Source organism: Ctenopharyngodon idella, chromosome 21 (assembly GCF_019924925.1).
Source record: "Ctenopharyngodon idella isolate HZGC_01 chromosome 21, HZGC01, whole genome shotgun sequence".
Taxonomy (NCBI): domain Eukaryota; kingdom Metazoa; phylum Chordata; class Actinopteri; order Cypriniformes; family Xenocyprididae; genus Ctenopharyngodon; species Ctenopharyngodon idella.
Genome location: NC_067240.1, coordinates 25,200,916 through 25,223,901, shown reverse-complemented (window position 1 = coordinate 25,223,901; position 22,986 = coordinate 25,200,916). Strand labels below are relative to the sequence as shown.

General features: G+C 37.1%; 1 protein-coding gene across 1 annotated transcript in view; it reads right to left on the bottom strand.

The window, feature by feature from the left end:
- The window catches only part of nsg2 (neuronal vesicle trafficking associated 2), a 38,642-nt gene that overhangs the window by 2,160 nt on the left and 13,496 nt on the right, over nucleotides 1–22,986 (bottom strand). The window contains exon 4 of the mRNA XM_051877593.1: nucleotides 1,933–2,043. Within this exon, the coding sequence (XP_051733553.1) occupies nucleotides 1,933–2,043 (111 nt within the window). The remainder of the gene's footprint in view (nucleotides 1–1,932; nucleotides 2,044–22,986) is intronic.

Sequence of the window (22,986 nt, the reverse complement as noted above, 5' to 3'; positions counted from 1 at the left end):
AATCCATTAAATCACAACAATAATTATAATTTGGCATTAGAAACACTACATACACAGCATACACATACTGGTGTGGATTAACCATTACAGAAACGAGCAGCAATTATCGGGGTTCAAGCGCTTTAAAGCCTTTAAGCACATGCGTAAAAAGATGTTATGTTTTAATTAGCAAGCCTGTAACCATCTCGATCATAGACGGAAAAGACCATTTACAGCCAATACAGGCAATTTACCATAGGAAATACATCGTTTTTAAGACGGCCCTGGTGGCCGATTTCTTTCGAAATTCTCCCAGGCCTCTAGGGCCGTGAGTCAAACAGGCCCAGTGAATTTCATTCCGATCGGCCTCTGTTAACCTTTTCTGATAGCTTCTCAAATTCATTGGCCGATGGCGGATATGTTTTTGGAGATACATCTATGTCCTCATAGGCAATCATGGCACCTCGAACAAAGACACTGCATGCCAATTTTCAAGTCAATCAGACTAACGGTGAAGTAGTATAATAGTTATATGTTTTTTTCCTGTTATAGCACCACCAAGTGGCCAGTCGCCACATCCTTTTTTTCATGTGATCACAGTGAAATATCTCATTCCGTTCACGAGTTATAGCCATTTTAGTAGCCATTTTGCGGACCGTGAATCAAAATTTCAACTTTTAATTTCTTTTTCAAATTTTAACAATTACAATATCAATTCAAAGTTTAACAATAGGGTTTCAGCACTATGCGCTTGAACCCCTAATTTTGGTAATCACCAATACTGTTAGTTTATGGCAGCTGTGGCACAAACCTTACATTGGGTGGTGGTCTAATAAATTTGTTAAGCACTACATTCCGTGACACAACAACAGTAGTATTTGTAAAATTATGGTGTTTGCTCGTCCACCATGACACTAATACAAACAATGAAACTGTTCCCGTGGTGATACTGGTAAAATATCCAGTAGCCCCTCACTGCAGAACACACGAGATCCAAGGGGCGGAGATGGGTAGGTTAAGGGATATGTAAAGTGGGAGAAGTTGGATCCAGATCCAGGGGGTGGGGATGGGTAGGTTTAGAGCCAGGGGGCGGAGACAGGTAGGTTTAGGGATATGTAAAGTGGGAGGAGCTGGATCTAGATCTCGTGTTCTGCAGTACGGACCATCTCAAAATATCGCATGGCTGGAAAAGGCTCTCAGCCAATCAGAATCGAGAACCAGATCGAACTGTTGTATATATATTCGCAGTGCTTCATGGGATTGTAGTTCTTTCCCTCACTAAAGCTGTTAAGTACACAGTCTTGTACCTTGTATTTCTGTCTGATTTTCAAATACTTTTTGCTTCGATCAAAGTTTGCAATGTTATAGTTCACCTTGTAGCTGGTTGTCATGGTTCATGGCATAACACACTTGGTATAACGCTTTAACAAAAACTTTTTTAAAATCCCTATGGGAGAAATGAATGGAAAAAAATATATATTTCCAGAACTAACGCCGTTGAAAAAGTGGGCGGGTGCTGTTGCAGTGTATATTGTGACATAATAGGATCCCTTAAAAGAAATATATATTGTGGAATTTTGTTCAAAAACAGTGGGCATGAGTATTATTTTGCAACTATATGAATTTTGCAGCAACATATGTGCGACATTCGAAATTAATGTTCATCACTAAGTAACTGGATTTATTCGTAACATTTGACAGTTATAAATTGATTAAGCAGCCTTATTTTCAGACATTAGTCAAATGAAATAACCATTACAGATGGTATTTAATGTAATTTATTGTTGAAATAATGAGTGAAATAATGAGTATAATTGACTAATGACTGTAAAAAAATAAAAAATGTTTTCCAAAGGTTTTGAGATATTTGTTGCACAGATGAAGTGTTTTATTTAGCTCTAGCGTGTTGTGTTTGATGAAAGAAGAACATGGATTGTGTGTTTATCCACTTACCTTATACACAAAGCCATCAGGGCAGGTGTGGTCATAGGTGAAGGCTTTATACACCACCAGGAACACTATGCAGGCCAGAAAAGCCAAGGCCAGTACGATAAGGATGGTCACCTGGTGAAAAAATGGTCATAACCTTTATATACTGCAAAGATAGGTGTGTGTTTAAAAGTGATGTGAAACATCTTTCTTTCTATTGTTTCAAGTTGCATGATAAATATTTGTGAAAGATATACATTTATGTTGTTCTCACATAATTATAATAAATGGATTCAAATGTGCACCACAGTGCATGAATGGCAATAATCAAACAAATGCAAAACAACCTCTAATTTCAAGCTCTGTGTTTTCTCTAAACCTCTGCAAAGACAGAACTGGGGCTACACGGTCCGATGGAGACAACTGTGCGATCACATCTCTGTTGTTTTTTTTTTCCCAGCAGCGCTAATTTTTTCACATCACTGTCATCTTCCAAGTACATTCACCTCACAAGATGCAGTTCAATCTGTCACACTACATTTGTCTCAACAAAGCAGCTCAAACAATAAATCTATGTGGCCCAAACTAAAAATCCAAGGCTTAAAGAAGGCAATTCTCAACCAGACCAGATTAATTTGTCAGGGGCGATTAGCTCTGTAAAAAGGGAGGCCGCTTTCAGAGTTTTAGTCCCAGACACAGCAAATGGATGTTTTTGAGGACCGACTAATTAGAATTATGCAAATGAAAATGAAAGATAAATGAGGGAAAGGCAGTTGACATCTGAATATTTCAGAGCTCTTCCAGATATTAGCTGTGTTTCCATCCACCTGTTTTTATGGGTATTTTGGGACATTGCATAAAAAAACGCTGGATGGAAACGCCAAGATGCGCATAAATTCTAAAAATGCACATTAAAAACTTATGCGCTCAAATGACTAGGATACATTTTTCATGCGATACGAAACATGTGCATAAACTACGATGGAAACACTTTTTCTGAATACATTCCTTGATGCGCATCAAAAAAGACATGTGACTTTGCGATGGCACGGCATAACTGGACCAACCAGCGGACCGATCTCATTGCACAGCATCTAAAATCCAAATTCTGTAATGCCTGAGCAAAGTCTGTCGTTAAAGTGGTTCAATATAATTCCCTCCCAGAAGTGTCTCACACAATTGCGTTCATAAACACCAGGCATCTGAATGCAAGATAACATGACAGCGTTTATTGCGTTTCGTCTGCGTGCTGTGAGGTGCAAGTAATTTATTATATACAAAAATTATTATATACAGTGGCTTCTACTGCAGCAACTTAGTGCCAGTTTATCAGGAATATCTAGTTATATTTAGTTATATTTAGCAACCCTTCCGCTGAGGAGAACTAAAAACTTTTTATGCATTTTGGCTGCTCATTTACATGAAAACGGAATTTTGGGGGCCTGAAAATGCAAACTTTTGAAAACGGGTTTCAAAGTACAAGTTAAAAACAAAAAAAATACGTCTCTGTGTAAACTACAAAAATGAATTTGTGAAAAAGGTTTGCTGTCATGTGCATGCGTATTACGTATTTAGTCTATAGGCATGTAGTCCTAGTGTTTCTTTACAAGTGACATTGCCAACTACTGGCCTGGCAGTAGAATACAGTGTTTTTAACCATTTTCATGGATCTGTGTGAATGTGGATAATTTTGACTTTGTGAAACTTTGTTGTCTGTACGCGAAAAAACCAAAGGAAAAATGTTTCTGATTTTAGTACATCATTGTCATGTAAATGTACCTTAAATCAATCAAAAACTGATCTCAAAATTACCACTAGAGTAACTGATTTTGAGAAAACAGAGGGTGTATAACTGAAATGGAAATTAAAAATTAATATACACATATAAACTGATACATTCACCTGAACAGCAAAACTGCTTGAAAAAAAGCAAAACTACCAAGAGTATTTGTCTTCTGACACTGGCAAATTTGCTTTTCATACAAGCAAAAAAAAAAATCTACCATTGCCATAAGACAAAATACATATTAGTGAATTTGGGAACTGGGATCCAAGTCAAAAATAACATGATAGCCTAGGAGGGTGATGAGTGCAGGAAAACCCGGAAAAGACTTGGCATTTTAGCACTTCCGGTTCCATTTTCCTGAAGTCATTGTTTTTTTGTTTTTGTTTTAATTTGTTTTTAGTTAAATACCTGAAACAAGGTCTCTGATAAAACCTCAAGATATTTTATTGTATGACATAAAATATATCAGTAATAATTCCCCCTTGTGATTGTTTTAAAAGGTTTACTTATCTTGGAAAATGTGACTAAATAGGACTCATCACTGCAGCACTCTATTTTGTTTTGTCTTATAATTAGATTATCATGTTGTTAGCTTAGCAACATGCTAATGTCAAACCCTGCAAATCAACTGTGTGTGCACGTCATGCAAGCACTATTTGTCTGACCTATTTAGAGCATATCAGATCTGTCACTTAGGGTCCATTCTTTTCTTTTTTTTTTCTTTTTTTTGATATGTCAGTACACAGATAAGCAGATCACTGGGGTTTGGAACAGGGCCATTATGTTCTGGTCTTCCTTGTGGTTGGATAGCTTTGTAGTAAAGAAAGACATTACTAGAGATGCCTGATGGAAACTATTAGTGATGAAGCGGTAAAATGCAAAACACAATATGAACTGGATTAATCGTAGAATCATATGACCATTATCAGTTTTTCTCTCTCTCCATTTATTTGTTCTCTCAGCAGATTAAACATGTGTACAGTTTGATGTCCTTGACCAAAATTGGCCCCATTTGTACCATGTTGCTAAGCGGTGGGACTAGTGCCAAAATGGCTGGGTGCCTTTCACGGTCTGTGTAGCATCTAGATTTGAACCAATTTATTGTTTTAAACCACCCCCTGATGGGACATTTTCAAAAAAGTTACGTTTTTTGGGGGAATCCTGCATGAAATTTGGCTATGGTTTGCAGGAGAAAGTCTATTAATGCTTATTACATTATTAGACTTATTATTACTTAACTGTCTTCATAGACATTCAAATATATTTATTTTCATTACCATCCCCAACAAAACAAATAGAGTCACAAAAGCTTAATTCTGGCAAATCAAATCCAGACTGAGGAAAGAATCGGCATAAAATTAGGTCACTCCGACTCAAATGTCAATGTGTTTGTGGCACACAAGACATGCCACCATCTGCTTTCCTGTCTGTTTTTTCATCACCCCCACAAAGTTTATTAATCATTATTGTGCCCTACTGGCGAGCCTCAAGGTTGTAGAGCGTTTTGTTGTTGTTTTTCTTGGTCTCCAGTGTTTATTTTGGGTGTGGGGTGGGGGGATTAATCTATGTTCAGAAAACCATAATACCCAGGGTGGATTTATTCAATAGATCATCTTCTCTGGAGTGCTAGGAGTATTAATGCTGATTCTGCATGTACTATAGAGTCTACAGACCTATATAAATAAACATCAAAGCATGTGAAGATGTACAAGACAAAAAGCTAATTATATATATATTTACATTTTTATATACTTTCCCCTATTCCAATGAACGTCCTATGCATACTGCATGCAAAACTTTCTGTCTGGCAAGCCCTAATCTGATTGGTTGACTACAATTTATGGGAGTAAGTATACACTAGGCTTTTAAATGAGTTTGCCTGAAAGCAAGGTTGTGTTCAGGGTTGGGAGGGTTCCTTAAAAATGTATTACACTACAGAATACATGCTGTAACATATTTCATTATATTACTCAAGGTGAGTCATTTTGTGAGTAAATTTATATTACTCAAGGTGAGTCATTTTGAAATAGTTCTCAAAAACTGGCAATTGTTTTTGTTTAACAAAAATAAAAAAAATTAGAAAAAAGGCCAGTGTTGCTTCTCAAGTAAGTTTACAAAATAACTAACCATTTATTGTACAAAACTATCAAAGTCCTCTTAAGAACGACTCATACTGAGATCACCACAAAACGGCTTATGCACATTGTGGCAAAGAATCATACGCTTCAATAATCTGAGCACTCAGACTCATTTATCAGTTAGAATGGGAATGATGGCTACATTTGTATATGTTTAACAACAGCTACTCTGATGACATTAATGACAGAAATTACACAATAGCTTTAAAAATACCATGTTGATAACCTATAGTATACATTGTACTCCAATGAACTTCAGTGAATGATGTGATAGCACCATATTACATACTCAAAAAACTTGATATCATGCATGTCCAAAAAACATCTTAGGTTATGACTGTAACCATGGTTCCCTGAGAAGGGGAACGAGACACCGCGTCTTGGATTGATGCTGTGGGAGCACTATCAGTGTAACCGGTGTCTGAAGCAAGTGAACAAACACCAATTTTTCATTGGCTGACGACAGTCCATGACATCATTAGCGACGCATAAGAGGGTGCCCGTGATACATGTCATCAATTTTGTCTGAAGGAGACGTGCAGGCAGGCCTGAGGCATGGCAACAAGGCGCAGTATCTCGTTCCCCTTCTCAGGAAACCATGGTTACAGTTGTAACCTGAGACGTTCCCTTTCGAAGTGGAACTCAACACTGCGTCTTGGATTGATGCTATGGGGAACAAATACTCCTGTACAGATTACAGGAATTTCTGCCTCACTAGGTGAAAATATCCGGATACTTTAACCGGAGTCAGAGCATCAACCCAGGGCACATCCATTCAAAGACTCACATAGACAGTCTAGTGGTAGCACTCACTAAGCCACCATCTCTCAATAATAGGAGATGTTCTTTCTCAGACCTCTAAGGAATAAATGGCTTAGCTATGATAGCCTTTTTTGCTTGACACAGCCCTCGCCAAAGGGAGAATATTTTAAACTACAAACTTGAATAATACCACTACTTCCAAGGTGGAGATATTGTCACTTCTCCTCAGAAATCTGGTCTTCCTTACCGAAACAATTTCTATTGATCACCTTCCTAAGGTCTTGTCTCTTCCTCCTAGCATCGTGCCTCCACGTGCACTCTACTCCTCGAGGGAGGATGAGCATGAGAGGCCACACTTTCCCTGTGGCCCTGCCTCCAGTCATCAGACTGTGACGGGCCAGGACCCCCAGAGGCTTAATGCAGAGACCAGGATCAGTGTGGGATGTACTTCTTAAATGCCGCCCTTGCCTCTCTAAACCTTCTGACTCACCCTGTGAGAAAAAGCTCTGAAGTATCTCTTCAACAAGTGGCATCCTTACATATCTCTGCTCGCTCCATCCTTACACATTCGCATAACCTGAATCGTGGAAAGGATGGATGTAAGCTTAGTATGGTTTCTTCCACGAATTGTCCACATCCAAGTGAAGATCGGGAAGAAACGGAAGGCTCATAGGTGAAGGATGATTATGGCCCAAAAGAAAACGCTCATCAAGTCTACCTTGAGCTATTTCCCATCTCCCACACTCCATGCTAGATCCGGCCTTGTTGTGGTGCGGGCCATAACATCCAACAGTTCCCCATATGCAGGGCTGGCAGGCTAAGAGGGCTCAGTACAATTGATATCTTCACCCTCTTCAACCACATCCGGCTCCTCTTGGATGGATGGTGTCAGCAACATGCTATCTGCTGGATAAGATGACGCTAGAGACAGCACATCTTGATCCAACAGATTACTCGAGCCCGCAACTGAGGAATTTGAAAGACACATTCCTTTCTCTAATTCTTCGGCGAGCTCAACCTGCAAACCTATGATTTCAGCCTCCGCTGTGCCTTGGCTACAGCGGGGCATGAGCCACAAGGCACACATGCTTATTCTCCATCCTTCGAGAATAAGGCCAAACATGAGAGGATCTTCCTCATTGTGAATTTCTCACACTGGGTGCATTCGATCACTCACCCAAGTACAAAACACACAGGTTGTTGCCAGGTGTCAAAAACCTGGGACATGGAGGCACACACTTCCTGAATCACTTGCTCGGTTTCTCCATAATTTCACCTTTACCACACGCTATTTACACAAACGGCTCCTGAAGAAAAAAAAGTTGATGACGTGTATCACAGGTACCCTTTTATACTTCCAGGCTTTCCGCTAATGATGTCACGGACTGTTGTCAGCCAAAAAATAAACAAATAAATAAATAAATAAAAAATAGTCATGTGTTCACACATGCTTCAGACACCAGTTACACTGATGGAGTCCCCATAGCATCAATCCAAGACGCAGTGTTGAATTCCACTTCGAAAGGGAACAGATTTTCCTCTTTCTTCTCTCTCGACATCAAGGACACTACGAAGTGCTGCTATCCAATTCTATTATTTTTGAGTCTGTCTTCTTTCATACTCTTGTTTCTCTCCTCTATTGTCTTCCCATCATGCTTGCTCTATAATACTCGCTGCCTCTCCACTGCCTTTTAATAAATGCTGCAGTCTTCTCCCACCTGAATGTTCTGCAGTTCAGGTCACCATTTGCCAACCTCTATAACTGCATGTTTTAGCCCTATTCGGATGGTAATTGTTTCTCATGGGGATGTAAGGTATTTTCAACATTTATAGGGACTAGTCAGTGATTTTATTGCCATTCGAATCCAGAATGTCAGTGTTTTTCTCCTACCACCCATGTAAAAATCCCCTGCTGGATTACCTATTTTTTTTTGACAAACACCAAGGTCGTGTGGTAATTTAATTGCCATCCAAATCCACATCTCTGAGTTTACAAGAGGAGATCAATTCAAAATTCACTGTTTGAATCCTTTTTGACCACTGCCAAGCACTGTACGTTAACTATTGCACTTCGCAGTAATTTGCATGCATTTTAAAGATGTCCACTTTTATTACTGAAATGCTGGAAAGTTTTTACAAGAACAATATTTCATCACTGCTCCACTTCAGCGAGTGGGAGCTGTTAACAACAAAAAGGAGAAGGAGAAGAAAAGAAGGTATGCAATAAAATTTTAAAATATGTATTATATACAAAGATGTAACTTAAAAAAAAAATAACTCAAGCAGCTTTATGTTTACCTCTTGTAAAGGTGAGGCTGCATTAACTAATTTCTGCTAATTTCCACATTTTTTAAAATTGCATCCATAATTTCGAGAGATAAAATGCAAGACAGAAAACCATTCCAACTATAGTGCATCTATTTTTATATTTTTAAACAGGATATTTAAATAATCAAATGAGAAATTATTATTAAATCAAATATGAATGTATTCTTATTATTCCAAGCATATGAGATTTTATTTACAGCAGACAATCATGCGAATGACCACGCAAGCAGCGCATTCCCAGGTTCGTAGGATCACAAAATTCGCTCCTCCACCATGAATAAATCGCCATACGAATGCATGAGTTTTCTCACTGAGGTGCCATGCAAATTTATTTTTAAAGACATCCACATGAGAAACAATTACAGTCCAAATAGGGCTTTTGAAAGAGGTTTTTTTTTTTTTTTTTGCTTTTTTGCTTACTTTGCTAATGGTTTTCCAAGATGCATTTGTATAATTACCATAATCATGGCACGATTTAATGTAGGCACTGTACAACAAAGTGTTTAAATAAATAACTTAAATCTAAATAACTTAATTAGATGGACATATGTTTCTTAAGTAGCTGAAAATGAGTTTAGATTAACTTAAATGAATACCTAAGTTATACTTTTTACATAGTTATACTTTTCTATTAATTAATGAAACACACTGTTTACCAGCAAATTACATTTCTCAGTGCTCTCAGTGCTGCTGCTGCTGCTCAACTTTCTTATTTAAAGTGACTTTGAAAACAAAACTTGAAAATTCAAGACAACAGCTTTAAAAAGTGATTTTTCATTTTTTTTTTAAATAAAAGATTTTTGTTATAAGAGATCACTCCTTTCCTGGTAAAAGATTAGCTTGATTTTCAAAAGTTAACGAATTTGCGACAGCTGAATGTAAGATTTTTGACAAACCTAACATGTCAGTCTCCATAAAAATAAATACTCATCCCATAAAATAAGTATATATTCCATAAAATAAGAACTATGCAAAAAGCATTTAGAACATCTCCAGCACGTTTTATAATGACCCAAAAATCAAACATAGTTCACCCCTCAAGCACATTATCACTCACTTACTACCAGGTACTTCTGTTCATCAAGATCCACCATCTCTCTACACAAGTTGCTTGTTTGTCTAGGTTCATAAATATGCTAAATAATGGAACCAACTCCCAATCATTTCCAGAATGACTGGATAATGGCTGACACCTCCTCTGATGCTGAATAAATTTATGTTTTGGATATCTTGAGCCGAACACTGCAATTATTTCTCATTTACTAGAATACAAACAAATGGCTCTCACCACACATCATGGGTGCGACATTAGAGGGAACAGTGGATATAACAAAGCTCAGACATAAAAATATATGCATCTTACTTGACAGCTATACATCTACTTACACACGTTGTACATACACAATCAAACACATAAATGAACAACATGTAAAAGATATAATACAGAATTTAGTTTAAAACAATCACTGCCAATGCAACAAATTATCTTTTATATGTTACTTTTAGCCAAGGGTATATGCAGTCTGTGTCCTGAAAGGAGGGAATGTTTAATGTTTAATTGTAGATGACTATTGTCGAACCACTGAACAAGGTTTCCAACATACTCAAAATAACTGTCCATTTGGCAGAAAATTAGAGCCAAGTCATCAGCATGTCCCTATTTACATTGAAGCTCATTAATACAGAAAAAATCAAAGGTGATCATACACAGTTTAATACTACATAATCAGACAAAATTCTGTCTACACAAACCCGTTGGGGCCTATCTTTTAAAAATTCCTCAATTCATAAAATCAACCAACTGCTTACACCTAAGTCATGCAATCTTTCCTTTAATATGTGTTGTTGAACAGTATTGAACGCTGATGAAAAATTCATAAACAAATTCTGACTTGAGCATTTGTTTTTTTCTATGTGGTGTTAGGCCTTGTGTATTAAGGTCAGAGAGGCATCCATAGTGCTCCGAGTGGGAAAATAAGCAAACTGTACTGGATCTACAGAGCCTTTCATTTGTGCTGATGATGCTTTACATACTATACACCCCATGCACTTGCACAGAACGGATGTTAGGGACAACGGACGTCTCTCTAGCTCTCTAGCATGAGATGTTTTAGGCACTGGAATAACAGTAGGATTTTTCCATGCCACCAGTACAAAGCCATTATCTAAACTTTCATTCAATGGATTATATATTGCCTCGAAAGCATGATCAATCAACAAGTAAACTACAAGCTGACTATAAAAAAGAGACCAGACAGGAAGTAACTTACAAGTCCACGCACAGGAAAGGTAACATAACAATACCCCAGTTGTTCTGAACACTCTTTTAAAGCACCATCAGACTCAGACCATCTGGACAGGTTAAACCTCCCTTTCCTGTATTTTCATGGGTTCAGATTGTATCAAGGTCAGTGTTTCATTATTCAAATCACCTGCAATATTATCAAACTGTGAATAAAAAGCAAAACTATGTGGGTCATCATCATACATTTGAACATGTCTGTCCGATGTTACTCATCTCAGTTCATCGTGATCTCACAAAGTTCCGTTATAAGTTGTCCACACACAATGAATCTCTTACTTACGTCGTGTCTACAATTTGCTTGTTAATGTGAGAATTCGCGAGCGTGCAGAATTTAGCACTGAACAAAAACGTAATTGTTTTGAGCGGTGAGTGATTGTAGCTAAATCATCAAACACCTCTGATTGGCCACTGCGTTCCAGAGATAAACAAACATGTTTGTGATTGGCTACATTCCTCACCGTGGCAAAAACACATTGTAAATAGAAACATTTGACGTTCTTCAGACCGCAAACACCAAATACGCACTGGAGCATTCGCCAAATCTGTTTGGCGCCCCCCCGGTTGAAGACCCTTGTTTTAGATCTTTGTTAATCCAGGGTTTGTTGATTGGAAAATTCCAACCTTTTTTGTTCGAACCACCGCCTTCACACAAAAATTTATATAACAGGTAACCGTGTCATTCAATAATTCATGGTTACTTCAACAATTAAAATAATTAAAAAAAAAAGATCCCAGTCAGTACTCTCAAAACAGTCTCTTATAGGTATTCAACAGAGTCTTTGGTCCATACCAGAAGCTGCTGAACGACAGGTTGAGTCCTTTTTATCGTCTGTTTATATTCTGGAAGAAGATGGATGAACAAGACTCCCTTGTTCCTGGCATTGTCCTGCTGTCTCTGCAATTGCAACAATCACCTGCAAACGCAGCCAGACCACTTTCCACTCCATATGTGTGAGCAGCTCATCCGTCACAATTTCCTCAGGGGTTTTGAGAGTCTCAGTTTCATCTACTCTTGCCGCATAACAGCAGTTCCCACAAAGCAGTGATGCCAGTCAATAAATAAATCAATGCATCCCTGAGCTTGAGATGTCAGAGGACTTATTTTCCCAGAGTAACTCTGTTATGAGATGTGAGCCAAGGCTAACCACCGAGCATTAAAAAAAGATATCCAGCATTTAGTTTTATTAGATAAATAATACCTTAGACATCTGCTTTCAAAATTACCTCAGCTCCAGCCTAGTACAGAGGAAAAGAGCAGAGACATTTTGAGAAAGACAGTTGTGGGATTAGTAATCTTAAGCTTCATCTGTTCCTAAGCGTTTGCTACAGACACACTGCGGTGAAACAGGGTGAGGAGAGACTGGGGAAAATCACAGTGACGCATTAGACGTCGAGGGAACAGAAAGTGTTTATTCGATATCGGTGAAGAGTCAATGCCATACTGTGACCTCAGAAGTAAACACGGCCTTGCTCGGTTCACTGCCTGAGGCAGAAGCTTAAGGAATCATACACTCTAAAAAAATGCTGGGTTAAAAACAACCCAAGTTGGGTTAAATATTGGCAAATCCAGTGATTGGGTTGTTTTAACCCAGCGGTTGGGTTAAATGTTTGCCCAACCTGCTGGGCAGTTTTATTTAACCCAACTATTGTTTAAAAATGACTATATTGTTGGCTTAAAAACTAAAAATCAGACACATAATTACTAGAGGCAACAATAATAATCAAAAGATGAACATTTATTAATAAGAAATTTAATAAATGTTTATTGTTTTATTATTATTCATTAAACTTATTAATAAATGTTCATTTATTAAACATATTCCAACATACTTTGGGTAAATTTTAATCAAGCAATACAGTAATTTTTAATCAATAGTTGGGTTAAATAAAACTACCCAGTACATTGGGCAAACATTTAACCCAACCGCTGGGTTAAAACAACCCAGTCGCTGAGTTTGTCCATTTTTAACCCAACTTGGGTTGTTTTTAACCCAACATTTTTTAGAGTGTAGGCACGTAAAAATGTTGATGCGTGATGCAAATGTTGTCCCATAAGTTAGACAGCATAAGATAGTTTGTTTTAGAAATTTAAAGACAGATTCGCATGTCCTTTCCCAAGAAGGCAATCCCAGAATGCAGTGCAAAAATTAACTAAATTAACTAAATTTATTTCTGAGAACTATCTGTGTAATTAAATACTGATTATTGTAAGCAATATTTTTGTGTGAAATATATATATTTTTTGTTTTATTACAGTATTGCACTGTTAGCTTAGCAACATGCTAACAGTAATCTCTATTGGTATCGAGTTAAGGTTTCTGTTTATGTATGTTCCGAATCAGTAATTTATGAGATGACGATGCTGCCGTACAGATTCACATTCACACAGAACAGTTTTTTTCATGCCACATGCTACTTTTTAAACATTTTTTCTATGTAAATATACGTTGTGGAGGGAAACATGTTTTTGACCGTCGCAAAGCATCTCATATGAACGCCATGTTTTTAAGACGCCATGTGAAGTTAAAAAAGTTTTGATGCAGCGCAACTCGTCAGTTTCAAAACAGTGGACCAATCAGAAAATAATTACTGAATAATCACTGATTATTTTAATTTATTTTAATGATTTTAATAATTGCAAAACATTCTTATGATTAATTCATTATTATATATTGATAATTTTCTAATAAAGTTCACCACTATTTGACATTAATAGGAAAGTTTTCATTCATTTTATGCGATTAATCGATTATCGGCCATATTTTCCCATTTTAGTAAACAGCATCTGCAAAATCCACTATTTGTCATCCCATAGTCCTCTACTGCAGAAACTGTGTGTTTCAGCTTTTTAATTAGGAAGTCCTGCGCATACTAAAACAGGCTTTGGGCCTCTAATTTTTCATTCTGATTATGGCCAACATTACATATTCATAACAAATGTTTTGAGTAAGCCAAAACCATCTTGGCAACTATTAACACAGAAACGCTGTTCAGTAGTGTGGCTCTCTACACGAATAGAAATACCTTTCCATTTCATAAAAAGTGAGAAGGAGAAGTGACACAAATGAAAGAATTCTCCTCAGGGATAGGAGAGAAATGTCAAGTTCAGCTCCAATTACTGTGTCTTAATATGAGCCAATTAGGCTGGGTCTCTTTGGAGATACCCGAATTGAAGGGGACAAAAGAACAATCTAAAAGACAAAACTATTTATTGAAGAATCCTTCAAAGTCTTTAAGTCCCCCCCCAAAAAAATTTCAAAAGAAAAGAAAAGAGAGCTGCTGAAAAAATGTAACCCAGAGCCTTTTGAACTAGTCTTTTATCACAGAATTCTAAAGATATTTCGTGTTTTAACTGTGACAGAGGAAACAGCTCTAAGAAACATGAAAATGCATTGTATGGGACAAGCTGAGACTTCCAAACATCTTATAGTATTTGTTCTTTCACAGTATCAACATTTGGCAACCTGATCTATCAGTAAAAAAAGCTGATATGCAAATGTGGTGAATCTAAGGGCTATATTTACTAACAGTTTGCACCAGCGCAGACCATCTTTTGGCATTAAAAAACTACTGTCAGGATTTACTAAAGACACGCAGTGAAAAAAATAGCACTGAAAAGGTGTGGACACGGTTATTTTTGCGGCTGACCTTACTGCATAAGCATTTGTAGGAGATTCCCATTTAGATGCAATTAAAAATTTAGGTTTGCGCTCGTCAATTTACTCGTGTTTGCGCCATTATTTACTACACCCAAAAAAGACACGTCTTAAACAAGGCGCTAACTGGTAGATTGCGTTGGTTATTATGGAAATGATCCAGCTGCGTTTGTGTTCTTTAATTTGTGCGTCGTCAGTAGATCACACTCAGAACTTTCCACTCCCATCTGCGCTTTTTTGGAATTGCGCTCTCACGCTAATTTGTAAATTAGTAAATCTGGCCTTATATAGCTAAAGTAATAATTCTGTAAGTTAAAAAAAAGTTTATCTGATAAAATCTCTAGGAGGAGTTCGTTACAGTACAACGTCTGGAAATGGCAAAAACTGCAAAAATTTTGCAGAGAAAATTCAAAATATCTCACTTCCTGTTCGGTTTTCAGATTTTGCACCCAGGGACTTTTTTGTAGGTACTGGGCTGTTACATGTGTCTACCAAATTTCATACCTGTACGTGAAACACAGCGCGAAGGGTGCTTAATTGAAATTTTGTAGGTGGCACTATCGAGCCATTTTGCCACACCTAATTCTGAAACCCATATCAGACATAAATTTTCACCACTTCTAAAGCGTGTGCAAAGTTTTATGAGTTTTCGAGCATGTTTAGGCCCTCAAAAATGCGATTCATTTCGGAGAAGAAGAAGAATTGACTGAGCAATTACAATAGGGTCCTCACACCATCGGTGCTTGGGCCCTAACTAGACGCTAACTGGTAGATTGCGTTGGTCATTATGGAAATAATCCGACTGCATCTGTGTTCTTTAATTTGTGTGTCGTCAGTAGATCACACGCAGAATTTTCCACTCCCATCGGCGCTTTTTTTAAATTGCGCTCTCACGCTAATTTGCCCTGTATGGTAAATCTGGCCCTATATAGCTAAAATAATAATTTTATAAGTTAAAAGTTTCCAATTTCAAAACACTATTTCAAAACATTTTCCAAACATTCCATTTTGGTTGTGGTAATGTTAAAATATCTACATAAAAAAAAAATGGTATTGACCCCAAAATTTTGCACAACAGTGAAAAAAAATTTAATAAACATTTTAAACAACTGAACACGCATTCTCTGATTTGGCCAGCTACTCTAAAAGCAGCTCTGGCTATAAAATGGTTCCAGCAAGATACTTTGACTGAAAATACTGAACGAAACCCTTAGTCCTTGACTGACTTTACTCCAACAATATGTCAAGAAAATAATGAAAGTCTAGACCAGTCTAAATTCCAAGATTGTTTTTATTTTAAGTGCTGGTGTATAAATAACAAAAGATGGTTAAACTTTAAATTGTTGCAGGTAGACCACTTTGACCAATGTAGTCATGCTAAAACCACCATTAAAGAGGCAAAAACATAACTTAAATGAGACTGTTTCAACTGGTCATTTATGCTTAAAGCTACAATATGTAAATTTTTCGCCGCTAGAAGTCGCCTATCCAAAACACAGGCGTAGCTTGATGACACCGAGTTTGAGCGCGGAATCTTGGGAGATGTCGTCTTCACCTCACAGCCAGTGGGAAAGAATCGGGATGGGACTCGAGCAGAAATCATGTTCATGGATGAGATTATTAACGTTACTATAGTATGAAGCAGAGCAGGACCGAGTGAAGTTGGAGCTGAACGAGGGCGCTGGAGCGATTGCTAATGAGAGACGAACGAGACACGCCTCGCAAGCAGCGGAACTTTTAGCTTAGAGTTTAGCTGTATATGTTAAAAAAAAAAAAAATTGTATCGTATTGGCGTTTCGTCCAGACGGATCCAGCGTTTTGGGAGCCGGAAACCACTATTTTTTTTAAAACCGGGTCCCAGAGTGGATAAATCTGAAAACGACACCCTTGCGTTTTTGTGTGTACAGCCAATCCATATAATTTGTGAAACAATAATGTCATCCCCTCACATCTCAACCCTAGTCAGACATCGCTACGTCATGTAACAGCAACAACAACAACAATAGCGGACTACATGCTTGTGTTCATGCCGCAGAAGCTACTGAGCCTATTAGCTTTACTGAAGTAAAGCTTTATTTCTAAGCGTTACTAAAGTTTGTATACAGCGCACAAGGTTTATGCGCATGCTCCAAGTCTTATTCTCCATTTTTAGTGTATTTCTGTGGAAGAATTACAGTGCCACATACTGGTCTGTCATGTATACTACATTGTTTTCAGTCGGTTTCAGTGGTTTTGTGTGTACACAGATATTTCTGGAGACGAGGAAAAAAAAAAAGGTCCGATAGGGAAAGCTCTGGTTTTGTGTGGATATGGCCTTAAGATATTAATTTCTTACTGGTTGGAAATCATGAGATTAAATGTGATTATTTTATTGACAGCCTTATTTTTTTAACAGGAAGAGAAAAAAAAAAGGTACACGAAAATGATGGTTTGGTGCGCACCGTGGTTTTGAAGTCAAAGTTCGGTATGTTTTTGATAGAGGGGAAAACAGAACATAAAATAGTTTCTTTTTTTTTCTTTTAATAACAATAAAAAGCTAATTAATAAGTAAAATATTTTGCCTTAATAATATTACAATTAATATGTTTCTCACAAATTTATAAATGGATCTTCACACATTAAATAAATCTGACTGCCTTCATAATTTAGGAAAAAGGACCCTCACAAAACAATCATAATATTTTGGGCACCCTGGGTGTACAAAAAAGTTTAAAAGTCTAGACTTTTTTTAAGGGAAGTTGTATCTGTCAGTAATAATGCAGTGTTAATCTAACTTCCTTTCAAGTGCAGTCTACTTGCGATGTGCTAACTGCTTCTCAGATCCACTGTAGAGCTAGAAGGCTTCTGTGGGGGGTAATCAACAATATGGCAGAATAACAAGACTGCCTCTCCAGGGCTGTGTCTCTCACACCAGTGAGCCTGTGGGCATTTTGGCCATTAGCCCTGCTAACACTGTGCGCTAAAAGACAGACAAAAAGAGAGAGAGGAACAGTGCAGTAGGGAGAACTGCTCCATACTACTAATTGCTCCCCAAGCACCCCATAGGTGCATAGGTAAGAGGCTTTTGCTCAAGAGAGGCAACAGTGTCATAGAATAATGTGAACTCATTCTGCTGTGTAGTCAGATACTGTGAAATGTGTGTTTTGCCACCTTGCAGGCAATTTTTTTTACCAGCATTGGCAAATTTTTCTGACAGGTCCTGTAAAGTTGTATCATAACGAAAAGAAATGAAGGCTCTCAAAATGTATGATGTCATATGGCTTAAAAGAAAATGGCATACTAAAAACGTGGAACCTTCCAGAAAATTAGTTTACATGAGTAGTGTTTTAACATTATTATTTCTATATTTCACATCAAAATCAAATTAAAAAATACTTTTGCAAAAAAACAAAAAACAAAAAAAGGCTATTTTTGGACCTTAAGTTTTTCTCTTTTTTTTCTTTTTTTTTTTTTCCTTTTTTTTGCACCATTCTGATTATTTTCAATGTATTACTGTAGTAAAATGATTTTATTTACATCAGTATAAAGACTGGCTAAACATGATGTATAAATACTTTACAACTACTTTAAATAAGCGTGATGTTTTTTCCCAAACGGTTCAGCGGAAATCCCCGCCCTGCAACCAATTTCATTGGCTGAGGTCAGGGGCGTAAACCGCCCCCATCTGAGTGCTGTCCCCCCCCAAAAAAATATAATTAAAAACCAAGCTAAGTATTGAAAATAAATGATATATACTTAAAATAATTGTCTAAGTAGTAAAACAATACAAACGCAAATGGGCGTTTTAAGTTTAGAAACATTTTGATTCACCCCTCCCTTGCCTCACAGTGGTTTGGTCCACCGCGCACATCACCTACACACACAAATCGGGTGGCGGGAGAGAACAATTCTTCAGGCAGTAGTTGAGGAACTCCAGTAAGTAGGCTGTCAAGGCTATTTTATTCAAAAACATCGGATGAAGTGATTATTTTCTTTTTAATACAGATGATGCTGAGTAATTAGTCATAACAAAAACAAAAAAAAAATGATGATAACTGATGTATTTTTTCCGTGAGTCCACTATGTTAGCGATTTCAAATGTGTTCACTCTAGGGCTCTACACTGTGTTAATCCAGGGCGGGATTTCCGCTGAACTGGTTTGGGGGGGAAAATCACGCCTTTAAATAATATATCAATACCATTTTTTACATGAATGTTTTAAAAATATGTCACAAAAGAAAATCATTTTATTATATGTTTTTAATCAAAACTTTCTTTTGATTTGAAAGTCAAATATGACATGTTCTTGACTGTTTCCGAGAGATTCACCCTCTCATCTATTATCAGTGCAGGTTTATAAGTAATAATGTCTGCTATGAAGATGCATCTTTTATCTTGGTATAGCCTGAATTCCATTAGGACACCACATACAGGAAGTGTGTGACTCAAGAGAAAGTGATCTGCATTGTGTATTAGATCACACTATAGTGTGGACACAAACTAGATTAATTTCTCTTGGGCAAGGAACCTTGCCACCCTTAACCTCACCCCTGACATGGGGCCGGATTCATGAAAATCTTTATTTAAAGGTGCAGTTCACGAGTTCGCCTGCCCATTCAGTCTGAATGGTTAATGGTAAAACAAACTTGGCTTGCTGTGCTCGAAGGAGGCTCGAACCCGAGGCTCGGCTTGAGCTCCGAGTTAACCCCCCCCTATAACAGTACTGCGTAGAGGGGGAATAATAGAAATAGAGGTGGAGATGGAGATGGGGAGGAGCAGGGATGCTGGAATAATTTCTGCTTATATACGCTCGTAATGATGATTGACAGGACTGACAGGACTGAATTGCTCCTCCCGAACCTACGTTTGGAACTACATTAAGCAATTTCTGAGAAATGCTGTTGATATTTGACATTATTGATATTATGTGTTGATATTATATCTCCAAAACAAACACGCCCCTATCCTATTCCGCCCCCAAAATGTAGCCAAACAAAATTTTCCAAATGTATCGCGATTCTCTCTCTGGAATTGATTCTGAGCTTAGTTTTTAACAGCAGATGGCACTGCGTGCTTTAGAAACAGCCGTACTCTGCTTGCTTCCAAGTCCTTACACACACCACTTGAGCCTTTTATAAAATAATCATTCATAAAGTTCGAAAAGGTTGAAGCGAATTACAAGGGTGTTTGCAGTGGGCTGTTTACATTAATCTCGCAGGTGCAAGTACATTCTCAGACTCAGCCAAACGCACGAGCGCTTTTCTTCGTGAGCATTTGAGTGTGCGGTTAAAAACTAGCCTAGAGCGCCATCTGCTGTTAAAAACTAAGCTCAGAATTGATTTGGGAGACAATCGTGATGCATTCGGAAAATATCAGAATCGATCCACGAATCACGATGCGTCGATATATTGTCCCAGCCCTACAACCCAATAATTTCATTAAACATCTTACTTTTGGGGATTTAAGACAGGTTGGAGGTTATCCTAACTTTAAAAAGTTATTTACGATGATTTTTAAGAACATTCTTTTCAGGAATATGAATACTTCTTAAATTATGTCTTAAGAACAATCTTAAGAAAAAATTATCTGTTTTTTCTCCAGTTTTGTTGTCAAAATAGACATGCTCTCAAGGAAAAATCCATCAGCATGCCAATATGTTTACATGCCGAATCTAGGTGTATCAAATATTTTTTGGTGTAGACATGACCTTATAGCCTGATAAAAGAAAAGCGTTCAAATATGTGATCTTACACGCTGTTGAGATATTAGGCCGACATGCTAGCTGTCTACATCAATAAGTGGGTGATATTTCTATCTACAAAGCTAGACAAAGGAGATGAATGTGATTCTCCAACAGTGGTGGAAGGTGAGATTAATCAGGGTTCAAACAAAGGAAAAGCCATCTGGTGTCATAAATCATCTGTGTTGCAGTGAACAGAGAACAGGACGTCCCGTAGCAGTTCAAATACACTGTCGCATTTAACGTGACAAACGACTCCAGTAAATTGCCTAAGCTTTTCATTCAACTCTAATGACGTCTCTGACTTCACAGAATACAACAATTGCACAACTGAGATACAAAAGTGTGATGTAATACTGAACTATTTTATGACGCATATAGGTTGATGCAGTGAATTCTGGACAAAGTGAAAAAGTACAGTACACAGAAAAAATGATTTTTCAAAGTTGTAAATAAGGATTATTGGAGTATGTTTTACAAAAAAATACTATTTCAGCTTTTCTTCTTCAAAATTTCACTTTTAATTTAATGTGTCACTTGACGTTTCTTTCTTTGTAATTGTTTGTGAAATTTACTAGCAATATTTGAATGAAAATTGTCTCTATACCATTTTTTTTCAGTGTAGTGTTTATATATATTTTAAAAGGCTGGACCCACCATAGACATGATATATTTGAACTAGCGGTCTATCAATATAGATTTTTCAATGATAAAAGTCTTAAATGGAGAGTTCACCTATAGAAATGACAATTCTGTCATCACTTATTCACTGTCATGTTGTTACCATCTTGTATGAATGTCTTTCATCTGCATAACACAAAATAAAATATTTGAAGAATCTTCCAGTTCGTTTAAGCCACTTTTATGTCCTTGTTGGAGCTTTTCGACCCCACTGACTATTACTGTATGGACAAAAACAGCTGAAAGATTTTTTAAATATCTTCTTTAGTGTTCCACAGAAGAAAGAAAATTTGAACATCATGACGGTGAGTAAATGATGAAAGAATTTTCATTTTTGAAAATCTCAAATATAGTAACATTCTACATATTTTTGGATGGTAGTAGAGAGAGAACATGTAAAAACTGGGGCTGTGTGTTTCCAGCTTGCCTTTGGAGACTATAATCACCATCACTCAACACGATCAATCACTCTGACAGCGACTGCCCCCTATGTTACCCGGGGTCACTGCTTGACAACATATGGTTTTGCCCAAGCAAACGATTTGTCAAATCCAATGAATGGCCATCATCTGTAGGGGGATGCTACAAGCAATTCAGCATGACGGCAGCATAGCATGGTCTCCTGACTTTAGGGTGGGTGACAATCGTCTCTGTTTCCTGGCACTCCCACATGATTGGGTACTTTATTTTGTCATCGAGCAAACGCCCAGTGACAATTTACTGCATGACTAGGGAGAATGGATTGGCAGCATTATACAAAAATGGATTGTGTGCCCTCAAATGCATCTCTCTGCATGACAGTCTCCTTTCTTTCAATGACAGTATGAGTTACTTTGCACCAACAAAGTCATTTCAGCTAGAAGAATACATTTGCTCTGTGCTCTTCAAGGAAACCATTGATTTCAATAAATATTCCAATAAATATCACCTTTTACACATACTTTTTTCACATGTGTGGTACATAAGTATGGTAATCAATAGGCCTCACACTAACCAAATGGTAATAAAAATACCATGGTATTACCATTGACCTCTGGACATGTACCATGGTAATAGCATGGAATTATTTGAAGTATCTTAGAGAAACATGTAAATATCATAGATGAATATGGCAATCAATTGGCCTAATATGACAAGCCAATTCACACTAAAAAAAAGGAGAAGAAATAAAACATGCCATGGTTTTATCAGGTTTTTTTCTTTTTCTTTTTTTTTTTTGTTTGTTTGTTGTTGCTGTTTTTTAGGGACATTTCACCATGCATTAACATTTTTGGTAATGTACCATTGTATACTTTAAAGTACCTAAGAATACAATGTAAATAAACTGGTACATAAATATGTTAATCAACTGACCTAATGGGTCAAACGGTAACAAAAAATACCATGGTATTACCATTGTCTTTTGGACATATATGGAAGCTTGTTTCTGCCATGAAATTAAAAATAAAGGTAATTGTGACTTTTTATCTCACAATTCTGACTTTTTTTCTCAGAATTGTGAGATATAAACATAACTGTGAATTATAAAGTCAGAATTGTGAGTTATGAAGTCAGAATTGCGAGTTATGAAGTCAGAATTCCGAGATATAAAGTCAGAATTGCGAGTTAAAAAGTCAGAATTGCAAGATATAAAGTCAGAATTGCGAGTTATGAAGTCAGAATTGCGAGATATAAAGTCAGAATTGCGAGTTATGAAGTCAGAA